The sequence below is a fragment of the Muntiacus reevesi genome, chromosome 4 (assembly GCF_963930625.1).
Source record: "Muntiacus reevesi chromosome 4, mMunRee1.1, whole genome shotgun sequence".
In the NCBI taxonomy this organism is placed as follows: Eukaryota; Metazoa; Chordata; class Mammalia; order Artiodactyla; family Cervidae; genus Muntiacus; species Muntiacus reevesi.
In genome coordinates this window covers 65,194,792-65,216,353 of record NC_089252.1, presented here as the reverse complement: position 1 = coordinate 65,216,353, position 21,562 = coordinate 65,194,792, and the positions used below count along the sequence as shown (strand labels likewise).

Sequence of the window (21,562 nt, the reverse complement as noted above, 5' to 3'; positions counted from 1 at the left end):
ATTGATTATTAATGCTTTCTATGGAAAGATTCTCAATTAAAAGGGAGAAATGATGGAAGAAATTTTCACATATTGAGGTATGGGAAAGTCATTCTGGCTTATACATGGTTTAATTTGAACTTTTAATATATCTACCATATCTGCTTCATTTATCTGTTGATGGCCGTTTAGGTTGCTTCCATGTCTTGGCTGTTGTGAGTAGTGCTGCTATGAATATTGCATCCATGTATCTTTTTGAATTAGAGTTTTCATCTTTTCTAGATATATGCCCAGAAGTGGGACTGCTGGATCATATGGTAATTTTATTTTGAGATTTTATTTTTTTTTTAAGGGTAAACTCCATAATATTCTCCATAGTAGCTGCACCAGTTAAGATTCTGACCAACAGTGTAGGAGGGTTAGAGGGTCTCTTTAAACTTGTTTCTATCTAGATATCTATTATCTAAAGGAATAGATGGATAATAATACATAAGAACATTTTGAGAAGGATGAATATTACAAGAGGAGTCCCTTTGCAAGCAGTTTAATACTTCATAGACGACAGTGAATAAAAGCACTTGATTATTCTAAGAATATACATATCAATCTTAAAGAATTGAAAACTCAGACTGGAGTAATCCAAGTTTTCCAAGTAGGAGTGTAGCAATCATGCACGTTCCCATTATGTGCTGGGGAAAGGAGGGCTTATTCCATCAGTGGTACTGACATTGCTGGTTAAATGTGAGAGTGTGGGGAGTGCGTCTCCAATTTACACAGGGTGCAAATGGAATGTTCAGATGCATTCAAAGTTTTAAGGGTCAGAATCAAATCAGAAAAAAAACCCAATATTTTTTTTTAATTGTAGTGTGGATCAGGCTTTCTAGCAGCAGTATTAGAAAACTATATATGTATAGTTGACAGGTCTGATTATATAAATATTAAAATTGTACTTGAAGTAGCTAAAAACAATATTAAAAACAGATAAATCACTTGCAACATGTAAAGCCTTTGGATACTGTTCTTACCAACAAAGAGTTCTTCCAAATCAAAAAGAAAAAGATGACCACCTAAAATGAGGAAAGAACATGAATGAGCAGTTTTTAAAAGGAGGACATTTGAGTAGCCAGCAGTTGAGTTTAAACCCTGGGGCACTTGTGGGGGAGTAGGAGCCCAGGAATGAAATGGTGATTACCTGCCGGAGGCAGCAGAGCCCCTCGGAAGTTGATGTGGTTTTGTTACCTTGCTGTAAGTGGGATGTCGTTGAAGTCCAGTTATGTCAGATGGCAACTGATTACTTGTCATTATTAAACTTAAATGTGACTTGATGATGTATGGTTTATTCTTAACTCTTAAACAAAAGAAATTTGGTTTTAGCAAAGAGACATGTTTCTCTGTGACTTTTCTTAGCTTCCCCAACCCAGTTCAGAATGTCAGACCCTAGGTTTCACTCTTTGCCCTTAGACTCTGCATCTAGGGACCATTCCTTGGCCAAAATCTTGAGGGCTATTTTGCAGGTATCCCAAAATGATGGATCTTAAATTAATAATAAACATGTGCATGCATGTTCAGTCTCTTGCAATCACATGGACTGTAGCCCACCAGATTCCTCTGTCCATGGGATTTCCCAGGCAAGAATACTGGAGTTGGTTGCCATTTCCTCCTCCAGGGGCTCTTGCAGACCCAGAGGTTGAACCCATGTCTCCTGTGTCTCCTGCATTGGCAGGCGAGTTCTTTACCACTGAGCCCCCTGGGGTTCCCCAATAATAAACACGCTGCCAATCAGATTTAAAGTTGGTCTTTTTAAGCGGCAGATCTCTTTCTGTCAAATTCTTACATAGAACCCAAACATGTAGTGAGACAGGTGAAGTGGAGGGTTGAGGCCACAAAGGCCCCTGTCTGCTTTGCCTCCTTCTTGCTGCTTGTGGCAGTCCCTGTCCCCAGGGCAGCCCCCTGGAACACAACTGGACTTTAAGGAAAAAGTGTTGTCAAATCTGGCCTCTGTACACCAGTGCCAGATTAAATCTTGGAAACAGAGTTTTGGGTGAAGTAGAAAGAAATAGCTTTATTGCTTTGCTGGGCAAAGGGGAACACAGCAGGTTCATGCCCTCAGGCCTGTGTGTCCCACTCTGGAGGGAGTAGTAAGGAGGTTTATAGGAATGCTTCAAAGACCAGGGCATTATCAGCTTGCGGACATTTTTCTGATTGGTTGGTGGTGAGGTAATTGGGAGTCAGAATCATCAACCTTCTGGTTCCAACCAGTCTAGGGTCTATGTGCTTTTGGTCAGCAGTTTTCATCTGGTGGAAGTCTGCTTCCTGTAAAAACAATTTCGATATATGTGTCAAGTCTTTAAAAAAAAAATCTTTCAGGGAACTTCGTGATTCTGCTATGTGGTGGATTTATAGTCTAAATCGTTACCAGTTCCCCAGTCCAATAGCTATTCTTTGTTTCTGCATCTTCACATTCCCCAGTCGTTAAATCTTGAATCAGCCTTTTACTTCAAAAGACAAAGGGGCTTGTATGTGGTTTCAAAAGCAACTTCTAAGTTTAAGCAGTGGGTTTAGCAGTATTGAGTGACCTCCATAAGGTAGAATGTATAATCACGTTTGTTAATTTGCTCAAAATGTGCAAACCTAAAGCATTTTGTTACTTAAGTGTATATCAAAACATCATGTCAGACACTTAGAAATACATACCATTCTTATGTCTCAAATTGACCTCATAAAGCTGGAAAAAAATGAAATTAAAGTGAAGCATTAAAAAAGAATCTTAGGCAAACAACAAAACACTAGGTGTTGTGTGTTTTTTTTTTTTTTTCTTGTCCTCGAGGATTCCATTTACTTGACTGACCATCAGTCTAGTCATCTGTTCTGACTCAAAGCAAGGTCAGTAACTCGCAGGAGAATCTGAAAGGACAAAGTTGTCACAACCAAGTGTAGAAGGTGTTTCTGGAACCCACATGGCTCCTGACCAGCCTTTCTCAGCAGGGCATCATAGTCATTCGGGGCCACATGCTTCTTCCTTGGGCCAGTTGAGTCTGAGCTTCAAGAAGCATCTGGCATCCTTGACCTCAGACATCAAGTGCAAGAAGCATGCAGCCGTCATTGCAGTGACCCAGGATGCTTGCACTCCTCTCCAAATATTGGCCCCCGAGAGGTGGTGTCAGCCCTAACTGGGTATTTCCACAGATCTTGACACTGTAAGGGACAATGTAGGGGTCTCCCAGTACGGACTGCTGTTTGTGGGGTGGCCCGCAGCAGTTACCGAGGAGCTGTGAGCTCAGGTGTGACACCGCTGAGCATTAAGGCTTTGGTTTATAGAGGGTGTAAAACGTTTATTGTGTCCATCCTTCAGTTAAAGCTTTCAGTTCAGTTTGGTTTCTTTTTATGACCGTTCATTTCGGCTGCCTTGAATATATGACTGACATTAACTTTATTGAAGATGCCGTCCTGGTCATTTCTGCGTTGTAAACACCACATGTGAAGCTAACTGTGCTCCTCACTCTTCCTGGAGGTCTGAGCTCTCCACTTCTGTGGCTCTGCTCATCTGTATTGGAGGCGTGTGGACAGGGCAGTGCTTTTAAGTGGAAGCACTTTTTAATACTGTGCTGATTTTGAGATATACTCCGGAGGAGCATAAGGGTAAAAACCCATACTTGTAAAAAGGTATGCCCCGAGCATGGTCGGTTCCTCCATGTCTGCCAGGCTGGAATTACCTCTTAGATGTAAATGATTTCATGGCCTTCAGACACTCAAGTTTACATAATATAGGCTTGGGAGGTGCACCAGTGCCGCTCACCTGTATATGATGGTAGCAGGCAGGGCTTCAGTGGAAATGAGTGAAGGCAGAGTAGCAGGAGAATTGATGAGGTAAGGAATGGCAGGAAATATATGGTGAGAGGCAAATTGATCTTTTAAGCATCAGTGCCAAGAATGTCATTGTTTCCTGGGCCATAATTAAATGTTTTGAACACTTTTTCATGTTTAACAGTTAACAGAAAAGTTGGCTCACAACTTCTTTTGAAGGTCACTTGTTTATTGTGAAATTGACATAAGCAATTCATTCCCAATCTCACATCCTTCCCTTCTCAAAATTGTTTTTCCTGTCCAATACCTCACCACACCCTCTGTCTCCAGCATCCTAGTTAAAGGACTGCCATTGTTCAAGTTCCCAGACTTGCATCACGGTAGCAAGAACTTGAGTGCCTGATCAGTAAACAGACTGACCACCAGCCTATCCCGTCAAGATTCAGATTAAGTTGCTGTGGACTGGGACCTGGATGCAGGTGCCCTGTATCATCAGGCACGTTTGGGAAGCACCCAACACAGTTCTTTGATCATCCTTTGATGAAAATGTATGTGGCAGGACAACACAAAGACACTAAAGTTTGGACAGAGCTCATGAATATGAATGACCTTTTCATGTGTCCAAAAAAGAAGTAACTTCATTACTTAGAAAATGATTCTGTAATTTGCAAAATTATATAACACATAGAAGTTTCCAGCATACAATGGGAACCCGTCCCCATTCACAAAATGTTTCAATGAAAATTTCTCTCCCCACTACCAGACTGCCAAGATAATCAACAACTGCTTTACATTTTAAAGGAAAAAAAAAGTTTACTTTGTTATTTTCTGTCTGATTTGAAAAAAACCTAGGACATAAGTAGAAGGTTAATATAGAAGCAGCATGCATAAGGTGTAAGATTTAATTTCTAAAACTGCTAACTCACAGAATTATTTAATACAGTTTAGATGCTTTGGGGAGAAAGAATAAATTACAAGTCATGTTTTCACAGCACTTTCAAATTATTGTCTTGAGAGATAATGAAATGGAGTAGTAAAAGGCCAGGTGTGACTGTAAATCAATTTAAAGCAAATTCATTTTAAGTAATCAATAATACAAGTTCATACTGAGTGCCTAGCAGATGCCAGTTCTATGCTTGGTTTTTTATGTATATTATTTCATTTAGTCCACGTAACAGTCCTACAAGGACTATCATTTTTCACAGGAGAAAACTATAAGTCCGAGAGGAATTAAATGCTTGTCCAGAGTCATGTGGAATTTCAGGAGTTGGATCCCTGGTCCATAAACTAGTCTCTCGGTCTGTTTATGGTTAATTTAAACCATACAACTTAGCATCTAGACTCAGACACTCTTCCAAGTGAAAAGGCGTGCTGTTGATAATGACAGGCAGAGAACACTGGGTGTTTGGCCATGGTAATGTGGATGGAGCTAGTTTATTTAGTCATCAGGCAAATTAAGTGTGGGGAGGGGACATAGAAATTGAATGAGGGCATTGAAAAATACTTGCTAGCTTCTAAAGATGGCTCCAACATACAAAAGAAAAACTGCAAATTCAAACATAATGAAAGATTATGTTAACCCAGTCACAACTCAGCTGAAATCCTCTGTAATTTTATGTGAATTCTAGTCAATCAGTATAGCGGTATTGTTACTAAAGTCTGTGTGCCTGCCATGCAATGAGGCTAAACGAACCGAAACATTGGAGTTTGGAGCAGAGGAAAGATTTATCACAGGGACATGTAAGGTGACGGATGGCTCGTGCCCAAAGAAACCCCAGACTACCCAAAGGGTGTCAGCCAGTACTTTTAAAGGCAAACTTGCGAGAAGGGGTCTGGTTAGCTGTTACAAACTTCTGGAATTCTTCATTCTTGCAGCTGTCACATAGGGCAGATCACGATGCTCCTGTAAACCTCCAACAAAGCACATGTTATTCTCTGTTCTGTATATGAACAGATTCTTAAAGTTCAGAATCTTGAGAATGGACTCTCCTGTATGTTTCAGGCTGTAGGCAATATCGTGTAACAAAATGTGCAGAATCACTGTGAGTAAGCACCAGCAACAGAGCACAAAGGTTAAAGCAAAAGGGACAGATCTAACGTAAAGTCAGGTTTGTTCTTCCTTGTTCAAGTCCATTTGATCTTATGTGCTGCAGAGCCTCCAGAAAGCCTCAGGCCACAGTTTCCAATAGTCTCCACTGTCCACCATGAAGAAAAGCTTCAAGTACCACCATGTCCAAAATGCCCTTTACAGCATGACTTTTCAAACCTACAGAGAACCTAAGTGGTTTGCATTGGGACAAGCAACTTGTGGTAGAACTAGAAAGAAACATCCCGATTCAGGCTCCATTTCCTTTCCAGATTTTGTTCTCTAGACTCTCCTTTTTTTTTTTTTTTTTTGAGTCTTAATATCTTTTTATTGAAGTATAGTTGATTTACAATACTGTGTTATTAATTTCTGCAGTACAGCAAAGTGATTTCAGTTATTTATATATATATATATATATAATATACACACATACATGTATATTCTTTTTATATTCATTTCCATTATGGTTTATCACAAAATTTTAAATATAGTTCTTTGTGCTATGCAGCAGGACCTTGTTTTCTATCCATTCTACATATAAAAACTTAAATCTACTAACCTCAGCCTCCCACTCCCTCCTTCCCCAACCCCTCCCCTTGGCAACCACAAGTCTGTTATCTATGTCCATGTTTCTGTTTCACAAGTAAGTTCACTGGTGCCATATTTTAGATTCCCCATGTAAGTGATATCATATGGTACTTGTCTTTCTCTTTCTGACTGCACTTGCTATGATAATCTCTGCTTGCATCCATGTTGCTGCAGTGGTGCTGTTTCATTCTTTTTATGACTGAGTGGTGTTCTATTGTATAGATGTTCCACATCTTTATCCATTCATCTGCTGATGGACATGTAGGTTGTTTCCATGTCTTGTCTACTGTGAATAGTTCTGCTCTGAACAAAGGAGTGTGTGGATCATTTTGAATTAAAATTTTGTCTGCATATATGCCCAGGAGTGGGATTGCTGGATCATATGGTAGTTCAAGTTTTAGTTTCTTAAGAAATTTCCTTACTGTTCTTCACAATTGGCTGTATCAATTTACATTCCCATCAGCTGTGTAGGAGGGTTCCCTTTTCTCCACACCCTCTCCAGCACTTATTGTTTGTAAACTCTGTGATGATGGCCATTCTGACCCTTGTGAGGTGGTACCCCCATTGTGGGTTTTATTTGTATTTCCAGACTCTTCTTGAGTGGGAATATTAATCTCCATCACAAACTGCTTGTTCACAGCATTAAGCACTTCACCCACAATATCATACTCCATATTTTATCAATCCTAGGAAAAGGTCTGTACTATTATTATCATCTCCTGCCTAGAGGTAAGAAGACTGGAGCACCAGAAACCGAAGTTATTTGCCTCATCTCACATATCTGTGTGCTCTCTCTTAATTATTTATTCATTTCTAAATTTACAAGCTTTAGGTAAAGTTCACCTTTTAAGGTGTGCAGTTCTGTGAGTTTTGACAAGTGTATAGCATTATTTCCTGGCAAGGATTTGCATTAGCTTTTGAGGGATATAAAGAATAATAAAGTGAAGACCCAGCTTTGAACAGAGTTTGTAGACCAGTGATCATGCATCCAGCACTATAATATCATGGTTTCCACCTTTGAGTCAGAAACGCTCTTAGAAATGTGGAAGCATTAATGTTCTGGCAGATACTGGTTTTTTTCCTTGATGGGGGTCAGGGGGAGGTGGAAACTGCCTTTGGGATCAGCCATAAACAATATTTCTGCAGTTTAGGGTTGTGAGCTCAGAACAGTTTTATAGACAATAGCAAACTATGTTAGGAGGGCAAATGCCTATGCTATAGAGAATATCACATTTGGGGCAAATTACTCCAGCGTGCTTGGAAATACAATGGAACAGTTTCTATATTGTGAGGTAGCAACTATTACTTTAGTAATGGATAAGAGATTCCTTTTACTCCATTTAAAAGATGTAAAGCTAACCATTACCACAAGGAACTTTTTGTACAGGATTGAAAAATCACTTTCTCCTTTGGACTGTAGCATGTTTAGATTGTAAGGAAATGCTTTCTTTCAATACTGTTCATTTAGCAACAACTTCCCTGTGTAATATAGTGGTTGCAAACTGGAGAATGTATATTTAGTTTAATTCAAAATCCGTTTCAATATGTTTTGAACTGCATGTGTAAAGGAAAAGCCAGTTCTCTTTTTTCTTTGATTGAAAGTTTCACTGTTATAATAGTGTTCATTTATAAATATTTCACATATATCCAAACAGCAGAAATGTGTTAAACCCATGAAAATTAAATGTTTTTTCAATTTTATTGGTGTATAGTTGATTTACAATGTTGTGCTAGTTTCAGGTGATAGCAAAACCATTCAGTTATACAAACATACACACACACACACACACATACACATATTCTTTTTAAGATTCTTTCCCATATAGGTTATTACTGAATATCGAGTTCCTGTGCTATACCCCGTAGTACCCGGTAGGTCCTTGTTGGTTATCTGTTTTATGTATAGTAGTATCTGTCTTAATCCCAAGCTCCTAATTTATGCCTCCCCCGGCCTTTTCCTTTTGATAACCATGAATTTGTTTTTTGTAAATAAATTCATCTGGATTATTTTTTAGATTCCACACAGAAGTGCTATCATAAGACATGTGTCTTTCTCTGTCTGCTTTCGTATAATAGCCTCTAGATTCATCCGTGTTGCTGCAGATGGCATCGTTTCAGTTTTCTGTGGCTGAGTAGTAGTTCATTGTGAGTATACACCACACCTTTATCCATTCATCTGCTGGTGGACGTCTAAGTTGTTTCCATGTCTTGGCCACTGTAAGTAGTGTGGCAGTGAACATAGGGGTGCATAATATGTTCGAATTGTGGTTTTCTCAAGATGCATGCCCAGGAGTAGGATTTCTGGGTCATATGGTAGTTGTGTTTTTAGTTTATTAAGTAACCTCCATACTGTTCTCCAGTCTCATTCTTTTTTTAAAATTTTTGTTTTTATTTTCATTACTCTAGGAGGTGGATCAAAAATGATACAGCTGCAATTTATGTCACAGAGTTTTCTGTTTATATTTTTTTCTAAGCTTTATAGTGTAAATGTATGTAAATAATATGTAAATAACCTTAAATATAGGTCTTTGATCCATTTGCAGTTTGTTTTTGTGTATGGTTAAAGAATGTTCTAATTTCCTTCTTTTACAATAGCTGTCCAATTTTCCTAACATCACTTATTAAAGAGACTTTTTTGTCCATTATATATTCTTGCCTACTTTGTCATAAATTAATTGATCATAGGTCCATGGGTTGATTTCCGGACTCTCTATTCTGTTCTAGTGATCTATATTTCTGTTTTGGAGCCAGTTCCATACTGTTTTGATTACTATAGCTCTGTAGTGTAGTCTGAGGTCAGGGAGCCTGATAGCTCCAGCTGTGTTTTTCTTTCTCAGGACAGCTTTGGTTATTTGCAGTCTTCTGTGTTTTCATACAAATTTTAAAATGTGGAAAAGCCAGTTCTTGTGTACAGTCAGAAGAAATCAAGATTAAAATGTTCACTTAAGTTTTAGAAAGTTTTTATATGTTTGAGCTCTTTCATGATCAAAAATTGATGGAACACTTTTCCACTGAAGAGTACATCTCATTTCTTAATAGATGCTAAGAGGAAAATGAGATACAAATCTGTGTTTAGACTATAATTCAGTTATAGGTGTTCTGATGACCTTCCATTTACTGGCTCATGTAAGGACTATCATGGTGCTTTAGTTATGGAGACAGAGTTCTGAGAAATTCATGCACAAATTCAGGAGCTACTCCTTTTCTCACATCTTATTTTCTATCAACAGCAAAACAGGGCATTCAGGACTGCCTGGGGAATCTCTTCAGGGTAGCTTTTCCCAAATGACTGGTTGGCCTTCGGCTTATATGCACTGAGAACGCTCTGTGTGCCTCCTAGATTGTCACTGGGCTGGCCTGCACTTACCTCGGAAGGAAGGCACCTGGAAAGCCCACTCAAGCTCTCTGAATGGTTTAGTCATGCTAGTTCTCCTCAGGACTAGAATTCTGGCCCCAACTTTGATCTGCACTGCATCTCTGTCTGCTCAGCAAATCTGGGGTGTCCCCAAACTATACCCAAAAAGTGACTTAAAGGGGAAAGGAGTTATATAACTTATTATAAGTTTTGTAAACACTTTTGTGTTAGGTACCAGTTATCAAGTGTGGACATTTTGTACCAACCCTTTTCATGAGCTAAATGTTAATATCCTACTCAGAAGAACTCACCTCAGGTTCATAACCCAGATTATTTGGGAAGACAATATAAAGCAAGCTACTTGTTAATGATGGTTCAAGAATAATTGTGGCCACCCTGCCCACCTGTCTGTGGCTCTGGGTTAATGCTCTGCTGGAGAAAAAGGGCCAGGAAGAGCTTCTTCATTTCCTGGCTCAATTCAAAATTTCTGAAAGAAGCCCAGGGAACCTAATTTCCATTCACTTTTTCCTTATAAGGGGTAGATTTTACATATCATGATACATTTTTTCCATTTTGACCAGGGAATTAGTAAATTATATCCAAAACGAACTGTAGCTTATCACCTCTTTGTGTACAGCGTAGGAGCTACAAATGGCTTAATATTTTTGAGAAGTTGAAAAATAATGAAAAGCAATTACTATTTCATGACATTTGAAAATCATGATATTAAATTTCATTGCCCCTAAATCAAGTTCCTAAATAGCCATGCTCATTTGTTTATATATTGTCCAGGGCTCCTTTCATGATACAGTGGCAGAGTGAAGTGCTTACAACAGAGCTTGTATGACTTTACAAAGCCCCAAATATTTACTGTCTGGCATTTTACAGAAAAAAAGAAAACTTGTCACCCTAGAGCTAGAACAACTAACATTCAACATAGCAGCTGAATAAGCACCCACTATAAAGTTTTCTTGGTGTTAATTTCCTTAACCCTGTGTTGTAATGAGTGGCTTTGGCGTGGCTATTAACTCTGTTCTGGGAAATACAGAAGAGGCCAAAGATGTGTGAAATTTAATATAAACATTAATATAAAGAAATCAAAAACTCTTTCAAGTGACTTTCATAGAAAAAAATGTAGATAATTTTCTGCATTCAATATAACTAGCTCTCTTTTAGACACGATAATCCTAAAAAAAGTATCAATTACAATAAAACTCTTATAATTTATTCTCCAGTTTTTTAGTCCACCTTTCCACTCCATCAAGTTATTATGAGTTTAGCCTCCTACTCCTCAAAGAATCTTTGGAGAATAGCGAATGAAGATTTAATTAAAATGAAGTTGAGAAAACAGCTCTAAAATTGAGGCTGAAGAACATCAGTTCAGGGGGAAATTTAGCAAACACAGATCTCGCTAGATTTATTAGAAGCTGGGAATGATGATGCTGTCTCAGAGTCGCAGCAGACATGTCTGTAGTCTTCGTCCCGTGTGTTTGCTGCAAAGGATCACTTCCTTTCATCACGGGCTTATCTTCTCAGTCACTCTGGGTGTTGTACAACCCATGTCTATCACGTGAAAATGTGACTATCTCACTCCTATAGCAAATGATGGGGAAAGTTGTATAAAGATCCTGAAGTCTAGAAGCTTTTGAAACATTTACTCTTATAATCTATGAACCAGACTTTGAAGAACTGATTTAGAGGTTTCACAATTAGGCTCATGGTTTCACGGAAATGTCATTTTTTTTTTTTTTTTTTTTTTTTTAATATTATTTTATTAGTTGGAGGCCAATCACTTTACAACATTTCAGTGGGTTTTGTCATACATTGACATGAATCAGCCATATAGTTACATGTATTCCCCATCCCGATCCCCCCTCCCACCTCCCTCCCCACCCGACTCCTCAGGGTCCTCCCAGTGCACCAGGCCCGAGCACCTGACTCATGTATCCCACCTGGGCTGGTGGTCCGTTTCACCATAGATAATATACATGCTGTTCTTTCAAAACATCCCACCCTCACGTTCTCCCCCAGAGTTCAAAAGTCTGTTCTGTATTTCTGTGTCTCTTTTTCTGTTTTGCATATAGGGTTATCGCCACCATCTATCTAAATTCCGTATATATGTGTTAGTATACTGTAATGTTCTTTATCTTTCTGACTTACTTCACTCTGTATAATGGGCTCCAGTTTCATCCATCTCATTAGAACTGATTCAAATGAATTCTTTTTAACGGCTGAGTAATATTCCATGGTGTATATGTACCACAGCTTCCTTATCCATTCATCTGCTGATGGGCATCTAGGTTGCTTCCATGTCCTGGCTATTATAAACAGTGCTGCGATGAACATTGGGGTGCACGTGTCTCTTTCAGATCTGGATTCCTCAGTGTGTATGCCCAGAAGTGGTATTGCTGGGTCATATGGCAGTTCTATTTCCAGTTTTTTAAGAAATCTCCACACTGTTTTCCATAGTGGCTGTACTAGTTTGCATTCCCACCAACAGTGTAAGAGGGTTCCCTTTTCTCCACACCCTCTCCAGCATTTATTGCTTGTAGACTTTTGGATAGCAGCCATCCTGACTGGCGTGTAATGGTACCTCATTGTGGTTTTGATTTGCATTTCTCTGATGATGAGTGATGTTGAGCATCTTTTCATGTGTTTGTTAGCCATCTGTATGTCTTCTTTGGAGAAATGTCTGTTTAGTTCTTTGGCCCATTTTTTGATTGGGTCGTTTATTTTTCTGGAATTGAGCTTCAGGAGTTGCTTGTATATTTTTGAGATTAATCCTTTGTCTGTTTCCTCATTTGTTATTATTTTCTCCCAATCTGAGGGCTGTCTTTTCACCTTACTTATAGTTTCCTTTGTTGTGCAAAAGCTTTTAATTTTCATTAAGTCCCATTTGTTTATTTTTGCTTTTATTTCCAATATTCTGGGAGGTGGGTCATCTACCTAAAGAAACAAAAGACCTATACATAGAAAACTATAAAACACTGATGAAAGAAATCAAAGAGGACACAAACAGTTGGAGAAACATACCGTGTTCATGGATTGGAAGAATCAATATTGTCAAAATGGCTATTCTACCCAAAGCAATCTATAGATTCAATGCAATCCCTATCAAGCTACCAACGGTATTTTTCACAGAATTAGAACAAATAATTTCACAATTTGTATGGAAATACAAAAAACCTCGAATAGCCAAAGTAATCTTGAGAAAGAAGAATGGAACTGGAGGAATCAACCTGCCTGACTTCAGACTCTACTACAAAGCCACAGTCATCAAGACAGTATGGTACTGGCACAAAGACAGAAATATAGATCAATGGAACAGAATAGAAAGCCCAGAGATAAATCCACGAACCTATGGACAGCTTATCTTTGACAAAGGAGGCAAGGATATACAATGGAAAAAAGACAATCTCTTTAACAAGTGGTGCTGGGAAAACTGGTTAACCACTTGTAAAAGAATGAAACTAGAACACTTCCTAACACCATACACAAAAATAAACTCAAAATGGATTAAAGATCTAAATGTAAGACCAGAAACTATAAAACTCCTAGAGGAGAACATAGGCAAAACACTCTCCGACATAAATCACGGAAATGTCATTTAAACTGGAGCAGCTCCAAGATTCAACAAGTGGGACATATTTAAATAAGCTGTAGCACAGTGGCTTAGTGAAAAACAGAAACATGTCTCAAAATGGTATGGAGATTATGTGAATATGCAGAAGTAAGTATGCAAAAACACCAAGATTCATAACTAAAATGATGTACACCCCTAAGCAACTGAGGGGGGTAAAACAGAGCTTCAGTCCTCAAAATGTGGTCTCTAGCCCCCTGCAGATCCGTGAGCTGGGTGGTACCAGTCTGAGACAAGAAAAGTATGGGAATCCAGAGTAACTGTTCAGAAACTTTTGTAATAGCAGTAACTTTACTGCTGATTTTTACAACTAATTTAGCTTGTATTTTTATCTTTTTTTTTTTTTTTACCTTCTTACTTTTCTTTTTGTGTCTTTTAAAAATTTTTAAAATTCATTTTATTGGAGTATGGTTGATTTACAATGTTAATTTCTGGTATATAGCAAAATGACTCAGTTATATACATATGTTATTTTTCATATTCTATTATGGTTTATCACAGGGTATTAAGTATAGTTCCCTGTGCTATACAATAGGACCTTGTTGTTTTTATATCTTTTTTCTTTTTTATTTAGTAATTCACTTTTATTGTATTTCACAAATGTATGTCTGTAACGGACTGGAAAAAATGAACTTCCTTACAGAGAGTCTAATAAACACTGTATGTTGGGAAAAAACGTGTTGCTTAACATTAAATAAGTTACACATTTTCAAGAAGAAATGTCATTTTACAGACATGACAATTTTATTTTAATAAAAGGCTGTGGTAACACCTGGTCAGTTATTTGCTATCAAATTACTGTGCTTGACCAGAAGGAGAGAGTTGTCTTTTTTTTTTTCCCCTTGGGTTTAAACAACTTTTAAATACCAGATGCTGCTTTATGTGTCAGGGGTGTGACAGCAGAATTCTATTTAAATGGCTAAATCACTGCTGAAACATAGTTTAAGGTAGGGGGTGGGGGTGGAGGGGAGGACAGAAATCCTACAGAAAAGTGTCGATTAAGTTCCTGTGCAACCAAATAGAAATGTCAGGATCTTCCTCCACTTAAGATGCAGGGACAAGTGCACTGAGGCATGAGAAAAGAATTTGATTTACAATTTGAAGGAAAACCAGCAGTAAGATAATTGAGAGCTGGAAAGCAATCTTATTCCAACCAAATTGCTTTCCTCCGTGTGTGCTCCATTTAGAGGCGAGATTCGAATGCTTACATTTAGTTTGTGCATATTTTCTTTTCCCTTGTGAATATTCCATCCTGTCGGATTAGGACTGTTTCTCTGCTGTGATCAGCAAAGGAGAATATTCGGAGTTGCCCAGTGCTGGATTATGACTGAAGCTCTATGAATAGGAAGTGGTTTTTTTTTTTCTTTTTTAAGTTCAAAGGTGACAAGCTGGCTGTTAACGAGAGCATTCTTGGTCTCTAAATTGCTAAAATGTGGATTCTTTTTTAATTTGGGTTCATGAGAATGAGAGACATGAAAACACCTTCAGATTTTAGAGTTGGTAAAATATTTAACAGTAACAACACCCACAACAGTAACAATCGGTACTACTGTTACCGATTCAGTTTGTTGCAGATTTAATGAATACCAGCCTTGGTGTTGCTTGCAGTTTACTTTTTCCATTTTTTATTCATGAACAAAGATAGTTTTCCCCTCCTGACCTATAGCAATTAAGCTTATATTCATGGGTACAAAGATAAGTTGTGTGCTGTTACTGCCAAACCCTTACTTAGCTGGTTCTCTGACTCACAGAGATAGTCATTTCTTTATAATTTTTGAACATCTTTGACAGAATTTGTCTCAGAAGTTTGGTCCTTGGGCCATGTGTTCTGCCCATGAAAGCACATTTTTATGTCTTGCAAAGAATAAGAATTTAAAGATCAAAAATATTTTTACATTAAAACATCCGAGTGGCCCTCTTAGTTTTATCTTCTTGCTCACATTAGAAGGTGTTTTGGGTTTGCTTACAAGAAATGCAGACCTGACATTCATTTTGATAAGCGTCTTCTGTGAGCCCCTGATAACATTAGGGGCCAGAATCAGAATTCTACTGCTCTCCAAAGGTAAGGCATAAGTTGTCATTTGGGTAAGAAAAATAGAGGAAAAGTAAGTAGGAGTAGACAATGCAAATTAAGTTTGAGCCAAGAACATGCCTGTTTTAAATTTAAAATTGGCTATAAGCCAGAGTAGGTCATACCCTGGGTGCCTAGAGGAAGATGGAGGTAAATACAAGGGATATTTTTATTTAAATAAAAAATCTACAGAACCACAAGCTGTCAGCTCTAGAACTGATAGTCTATGCCTCTCTTGGGCAGACCTTTGTCCACATGGACCACGTCTTCCTGGGGTTGGTGAGCACAGGCTCTGTGGCCATGCCTTCTCATACCTACCTCACACCTGCGGGTTACAGGCAAGAGCCCTCTCAGTCTGGGGATTAGAGACAGATTTGCCTTTGGCGTAAGCCTGAGTCAGCCCCCACTTCTGCACTGCCCTGTGACTGAATAGGAAGGATCGTAAGAGCTGTAGATGACAGAGGGGGCTTGGAAGTTTAAATTACATGTGATTATGCATGCACACGCACACACACACACGCACACAATGCATACAAACACATGCACACCCACAGGTACACCCATACACACAAGTGCACATGCATACACATACATGAATACATACATGCATGCCCATGCATGCACATTCACATCCCCAGCTGCACTGGAAGCCCACCTACCTAAGGGAACGAGGATTGATCAAGTTAAAGCAAATAATCCTAGGGAAAAAATGTGATGCATACATAGCTTAAATATTTTAACTTAAAACACATCTATGTGCATTTCAACTTCTACATCTTTTGATAGAACTTTTTTTTTTCCCATCAAGTAAAGATTTCCAAAAGCCAGTGAGACTTGTCTTGAGCAGAAATCTGATGTTCAGAGGGCATCTACGGTTCTTGTATAAACTGCATTCTTCAGGAATCATCTGTCATTTCCAGCTCAGGAGTCTGTACGGAGAGCGTGCTCAGCACCTGCACAGCCACCTGTGTGCAGACTTGGCCTGGACTCTCAAAGCTTTGTCGTAAAGCTTTTATAGTTCTTCCATCAGACCTAACTTGATAGCAGTAATGTTTGGCAGTACCCTCTTTCCCCTTATCTGGTCTTTCCAAAGGATTCAACTTAGTTTTTATGGAAAACACTTCTTCACTTTCATTTGCTTATGTATTATTTCACTAGATTTTATAGTCTAATAAGACATGGTACTTGCATAAACAACTTTGGAAGAAAACGGATACTAAGAGCTGAAGGGTTTCAAATGGACATGCGTAGAGTTACCTACCAGCTTCATAATCCACTGGACTTTTGTCTCTAAGTTTTGCAAAGAGGATGGAGGTGATACTAATTCAGCTGTTTGCCTCATCTCTAAAAAGTTCAAGATAAAAATTTTGACATATTTCCCAAAATTTATAGAATCTGATGGTCTGTATTTTTTCACTTACATGACCTCTGGCTTCATCTTCTTTCTCTACAGTCACTTTTTGTTAAAACTCATGTATTTTCTGTGTTCCTCATACCGTAAGACACATTCAGTCCTTCGCTGAAATGGCAGTGTAACTGAGCTTAGTAGGTCTTTGCTTTTGCTGTTTTAAGCAGGTCATGGTCCGTGTGTTATAAGATTTAGATTCTAAAATGAGCACATGATGAAAAAATCCTTTAGGGAAAAGAACCGTTGGACATCCATTGAAAAGATTCTAGTTGAGTCCAACATAGATCTCCAGAGGTCTGAAGCACTGATCTTCCCAGAAGCTTGGAACAGATCCCTAAGTTGAGAGCTGGATGAAGCAGTGTGGCCTGTCTTCAGGGAAGTACCTGACAAATCATAGGTGTGGTTGAAACCAGCGTGGTGCTGGGTGGGGTGGGGTGGTCACACTCTGAGAAGCGTCCTGGGAATGGAGGTTCATGCCCCTCACCTCAGGCATCTTACACCACACTGCGTCTGACTTTAGCTAACATATGTGTTTCTCCCTGTCTATCAGCTAACCCCACTTCCTGACAAGAGAGAACACACACTCCTTCCAGTCTCTCTCCCCATATTCACTTAGGACACGCTCAGCAGTTGTGAGTTAAAATGGAATTGGAGAAGTAGAAAAATATGTGCCTTTGGACGTTCATGGCCTGTTCTCCCTGTGTTCACTAGAAGTCCTTCAAATATGTAGCTCCTATTTTATTACCAACTGTACACTCTTAATAAAGGACACCATGTTTCTGTTTACTATTAATAAACCAATATGTCCTATGAATAAGCTAGTAAACTGGTAGTCTTCAAAACAGAATTGCACATAGCACCTGTTTTAGTGTTTTCCTTGGTAGACTGTCAAGGCATGGCTGTTATTTTGGGTGATTTTTATCCATCTGTGACTGATCTTTATTTGAGTTCCCTAAACTGATGTATTTTTTAGTTCTGACAAATTTGGTACGTAACATTTGACACCTTTGAAAGTGTGACCCTTGCGGACACTGTTTTTTTTTTGTTTTTTTGTTTTATTTAATTTTATTTTATTAGTTGGAGGCCAATTACTTCACAGCATTTCAGTGGGTTTTGTCATATATTGACATGAATCAGCCATAGAGTTACACGTATTCCCCATCCCGATCCCCCCTCCCACCTCCTTCTCCACCCGACTCCTCTGGGTCCTCCCAGCGCACCAGGCCTGAGCACTTGTCTCATGCATCCCACCTGGGCTGGTGATCTGTTTCACCATAGATAATATACATGCTGTTCTTTTGAAACATCCCACCCTCACCCTCACCTTCTCCCACAGAGTTCAAAACTCTGTTCTGTACTTCTGTGTCTCTTTTTCTGTTTTGCATATAGGGTTATCATTACCATCTTTCTAAATTCCATATATATGTGTTAGTATGCTGTAATGTTCTTTATCTTTCTGGCTTACTTCACTCTGTATAATGGGCTCCAGTTTCATCCATCTCATTAGAACTGATTCAAATGAATTCTTTTTAACAGCTGAGTAATATTCCATGGTGTATATGTACCACAGCTTCCTTATCCATTCGTCTGCTGATGGGCATCTAGGTTGCTTCCATGTCCTGGCTATTATAAACAGTACTGCGATGAACATTGGGGTGCTCGTGTCTCTTTCAGATCTGGTTTCCTCGGTGTGTATGCCCAGAAGTGGGATTGCTGGGTCATATGGCAGTTCTCTTTCCAGTTTTTTAAGAAATCTCCACACTGTTTTCCATAGTGGGTGTACTAGTTTGCATTCCCACCAACAGTGTAAGAGGGTTCCCTTTTCTCCACACCCTCTCCAGCATTTATTGCTTGTAGACTTTTGGATAGCAGCCATCCTGACTGGCGTGTAATGGTACCTCATTGTGGTTTTGATTTGCATTTCTCTAATAATGAGTGATGTTGAGCATCTTTTCATGTGTTTGTTAGCCATCTGTATGTCTTCTTTGGAGAAATGTCTGTTTAGTTCTTTGGCCCATTTTTTGATTGGGTCGTTTATTTTTCTGGAATTGAGCTTCAGGAGTTGCTTGTATATTTTTGAGATTAATCCTTTGTCTGTTTCTTCATTTGCTATTATTTTCTCCCAATCTGAGGGCTGTTCCTCAGATTTAATGCGACAGTGTTGCATCGTGATTTAAGGTTCTCAGCAAGGACTTGGGTGGGACTATCTGGTTTTAAATCTCAGTTCTCCCCCTTACTAAACATAGGACCTCAGGCTATTTATTTAACCTCCATGCACCTCAATTTCCTCACCTAGAAAGGGCATGTTAATGGTATCTCTCGTGTGGACTTACTGTGAAGATTAAGTGAATTCATCTATCTAAGGTGCTTGACTCGTGTGCTGGAAGTTCTCAGCCGCTGGTTGTTACTAATGCCGACCTCGCTGTGTGCATGTGGCTTCCCCACCAGTGGCCGCGCTGTGAGCCGCCAGCGCCTGGGTGCGACGCAGTCGTGACACTTAGTGTTCTGGTCTTTCACCGTCTCCCTCCTCTCCCGTGCAGGTGGCCCCGGCCATAAAGGAGCGGATGATGAAGAAGGGGAGCCTCATGCTGGGCTACCAGCCCCACCGGGGGAAGGTCAACTTCTTCCGGCAGGTGGTGATCAGCCCTCAAGTCAGCCGGGAGGACATGGACTTCCTGCTGGATGAGATAGACCTCCTGGGGAGGGACATGTAGCTGTGGCTTTGGGTCCCCCAGAGGCGCGGGTCCTGCCCTGAGGGTAAGGGTCCAGGGCATCCGGGGACACACAGACTGCAGCCCTTCTGGGGAGAGTAGGACACATGCCCCATCCCTGTCCAGCAAAACCGAAATGCTAAGCAAGTAGTGTTAAGGGCTCGCTAGTTGCCAGGGGGCTCTGCTGCAATATAGGAGGTAGCGAGAGGTGGGTCTCCTCTCAGACAACCCCTGGGACAGAGCCCCGGAGAGTTTAGTACCACGTAGGCTCTGGGCTCGTTGCTCCTGAAAGAGCACCTGGATTAGCAGGTGGACGAGTGGTTTACAAGGTCTGACCCAGAGACCAGCAGCCCTGGAATCCTGTTAGAAACGCCTGGCCTCAGCCTTGCCCCAGACCCACTGAATCAGAAACCCTGGGGGTGGGGGAGCTGAGTGCTCTGAACTTCACGGAGCCTTCCAGGAGCTTCTTAGGCAAGGTAAAATCTGAGAGCCAGCAGTTCAACGCAGCTTTGAATTAACTGAGTACTACTCACTCTGATGTGTTTGCCCGCAAAGATATCTGATACTTCAGTGGCTCTGAAAATGCAGCTGTGGCCTCTTAACACTAATGTTTAGGGGCATCAGAAGTATAGCAGAGCTGTTTTTAAAAGAGAAACTGTAATATATATAAGATGTTTACTTTATGGAAAGGTATCTCTTACGCAGGCTAAATGTTTACTCTCAAAAGTTAAAATTAACCACTATCTATTATAAAGTATCTGAATTAGAGCTAAGGATAAAAGACACAGACTTTGTAGTGTAGCCTTTTAATCAAAGCAATGTCCCTAATTCATTTCTCAAAATCATTCGTGTCATTAATTGGTAGTACATGTTAGGTATACATGTCTCTGATTAGATGCCTCTTAGCTTGAGGGGCCCCTTTCTTATCTTGCTCTCTGCTTGTAGGAAATAACGAGAATGAAGTCCAGGGTTATACGACATTCCCTTTCGCAAGCTTTAAAATGGCAGTGTACACTTATTAAAGGGTTTGTATTGGGCAGAGAATCAGGGAATTAGAGGTCTTTTGGGGCAAACACCTCCACCGTTTATCCTGGGAGTGGATAATAGTAATTCTGTCTCTAATCCTGGTCCTAGATCTCTAGCAGAATTTCCTTTGACTAAGAAATAAACAGAATCAGAGGTGTGGGAGCAGAGGTCAACAAGGTACGATTATGACTGTAATTAGAGCTCCCCTCTGCAAGGCGAGGGACTGAGAGCGTCAGGTATTAGATGGGAGAAGAGGCCAGCCGGGCACAGTTAGGCCTCGGGTTAGAGCTCTGCTTTGGAAGGCGTGTGACCGAGTGCTCAGACGTTAGACTTAGCGTTTTCAGTACCCATCTCGTACGCTTTCGCTAACCTGCGCCGTTTAAATTTTGAAGAGTTAAAAAGCAGATATATACTATTTGCTTGTATTCGCTATTTTCATTTCAGACTGTGTGGTTTCTCAGTATCTCCATCGGTCAAAGAATATTTTAAACTTTTTCTGAACTACTTTAATCTGTGGTATGTGTATTGCATCTCTTGTTGCCTTTTTGTTTAAACATCTCCCTAAAATGTTCTGAAACTGATGTTTGCAATAATTTGGGTTTAATGAAATAAAAAGCAATGTGAGCATACAGTGTGTTTGGCTTTTTTTTCCTATCCTTCCCTCTTCACTGGATTGTACCAATATATGTTATTTATTTATTTTGTAAGCAATACATAATCATTTTAAATTTTTAGGTGTTAAAATCTTTAAAAACTTTTTTATTTTATATTGCAGTATAGTTGATTTACAGTGTTGTTTGTGGTAGGTTGATTGATTCAGCAGCTTGATTCCATTTTATATATGTATACATAAATAATCTTTTTTGGATTCTTTTCCCATATAGGTTATTAAAG

At 39.5% G+C, this 21,562-nt stretch overlaps 1 protein-coding gene across 3 annotated transcripts in view; it reads left to right on the top strand.

The window, feature by feature from the left end:
- GADL1 (glutamate decarboxylase like 1) overlaps positions 1-21,562 on the top strand; it is a 230,813-nt gene that overhangs the window by 160,616 nt on the left and 48,635 nt on the right. For 2 of the 3 annotated variants that reach the window (XM_065932921.1, XM_065932920.1), the window contains exon 15: positions 19,472-21,288. The exons of the other annotated variant lie outside the window; for it this stretch is intronic. In XM_065932921.1, the coding sequence (XP_065788993.1) occupies positions 19,472-19,645 (174 nt within the window). In that variant the 3' untranslated portion in view covers positions 19,646-21,288. Of the gene's footprint in view, positions 1-19,471; positions 21,289-21,562 lie in introns of those variants that run through there. 3 annotated transcript variants of the gene reach the window in all.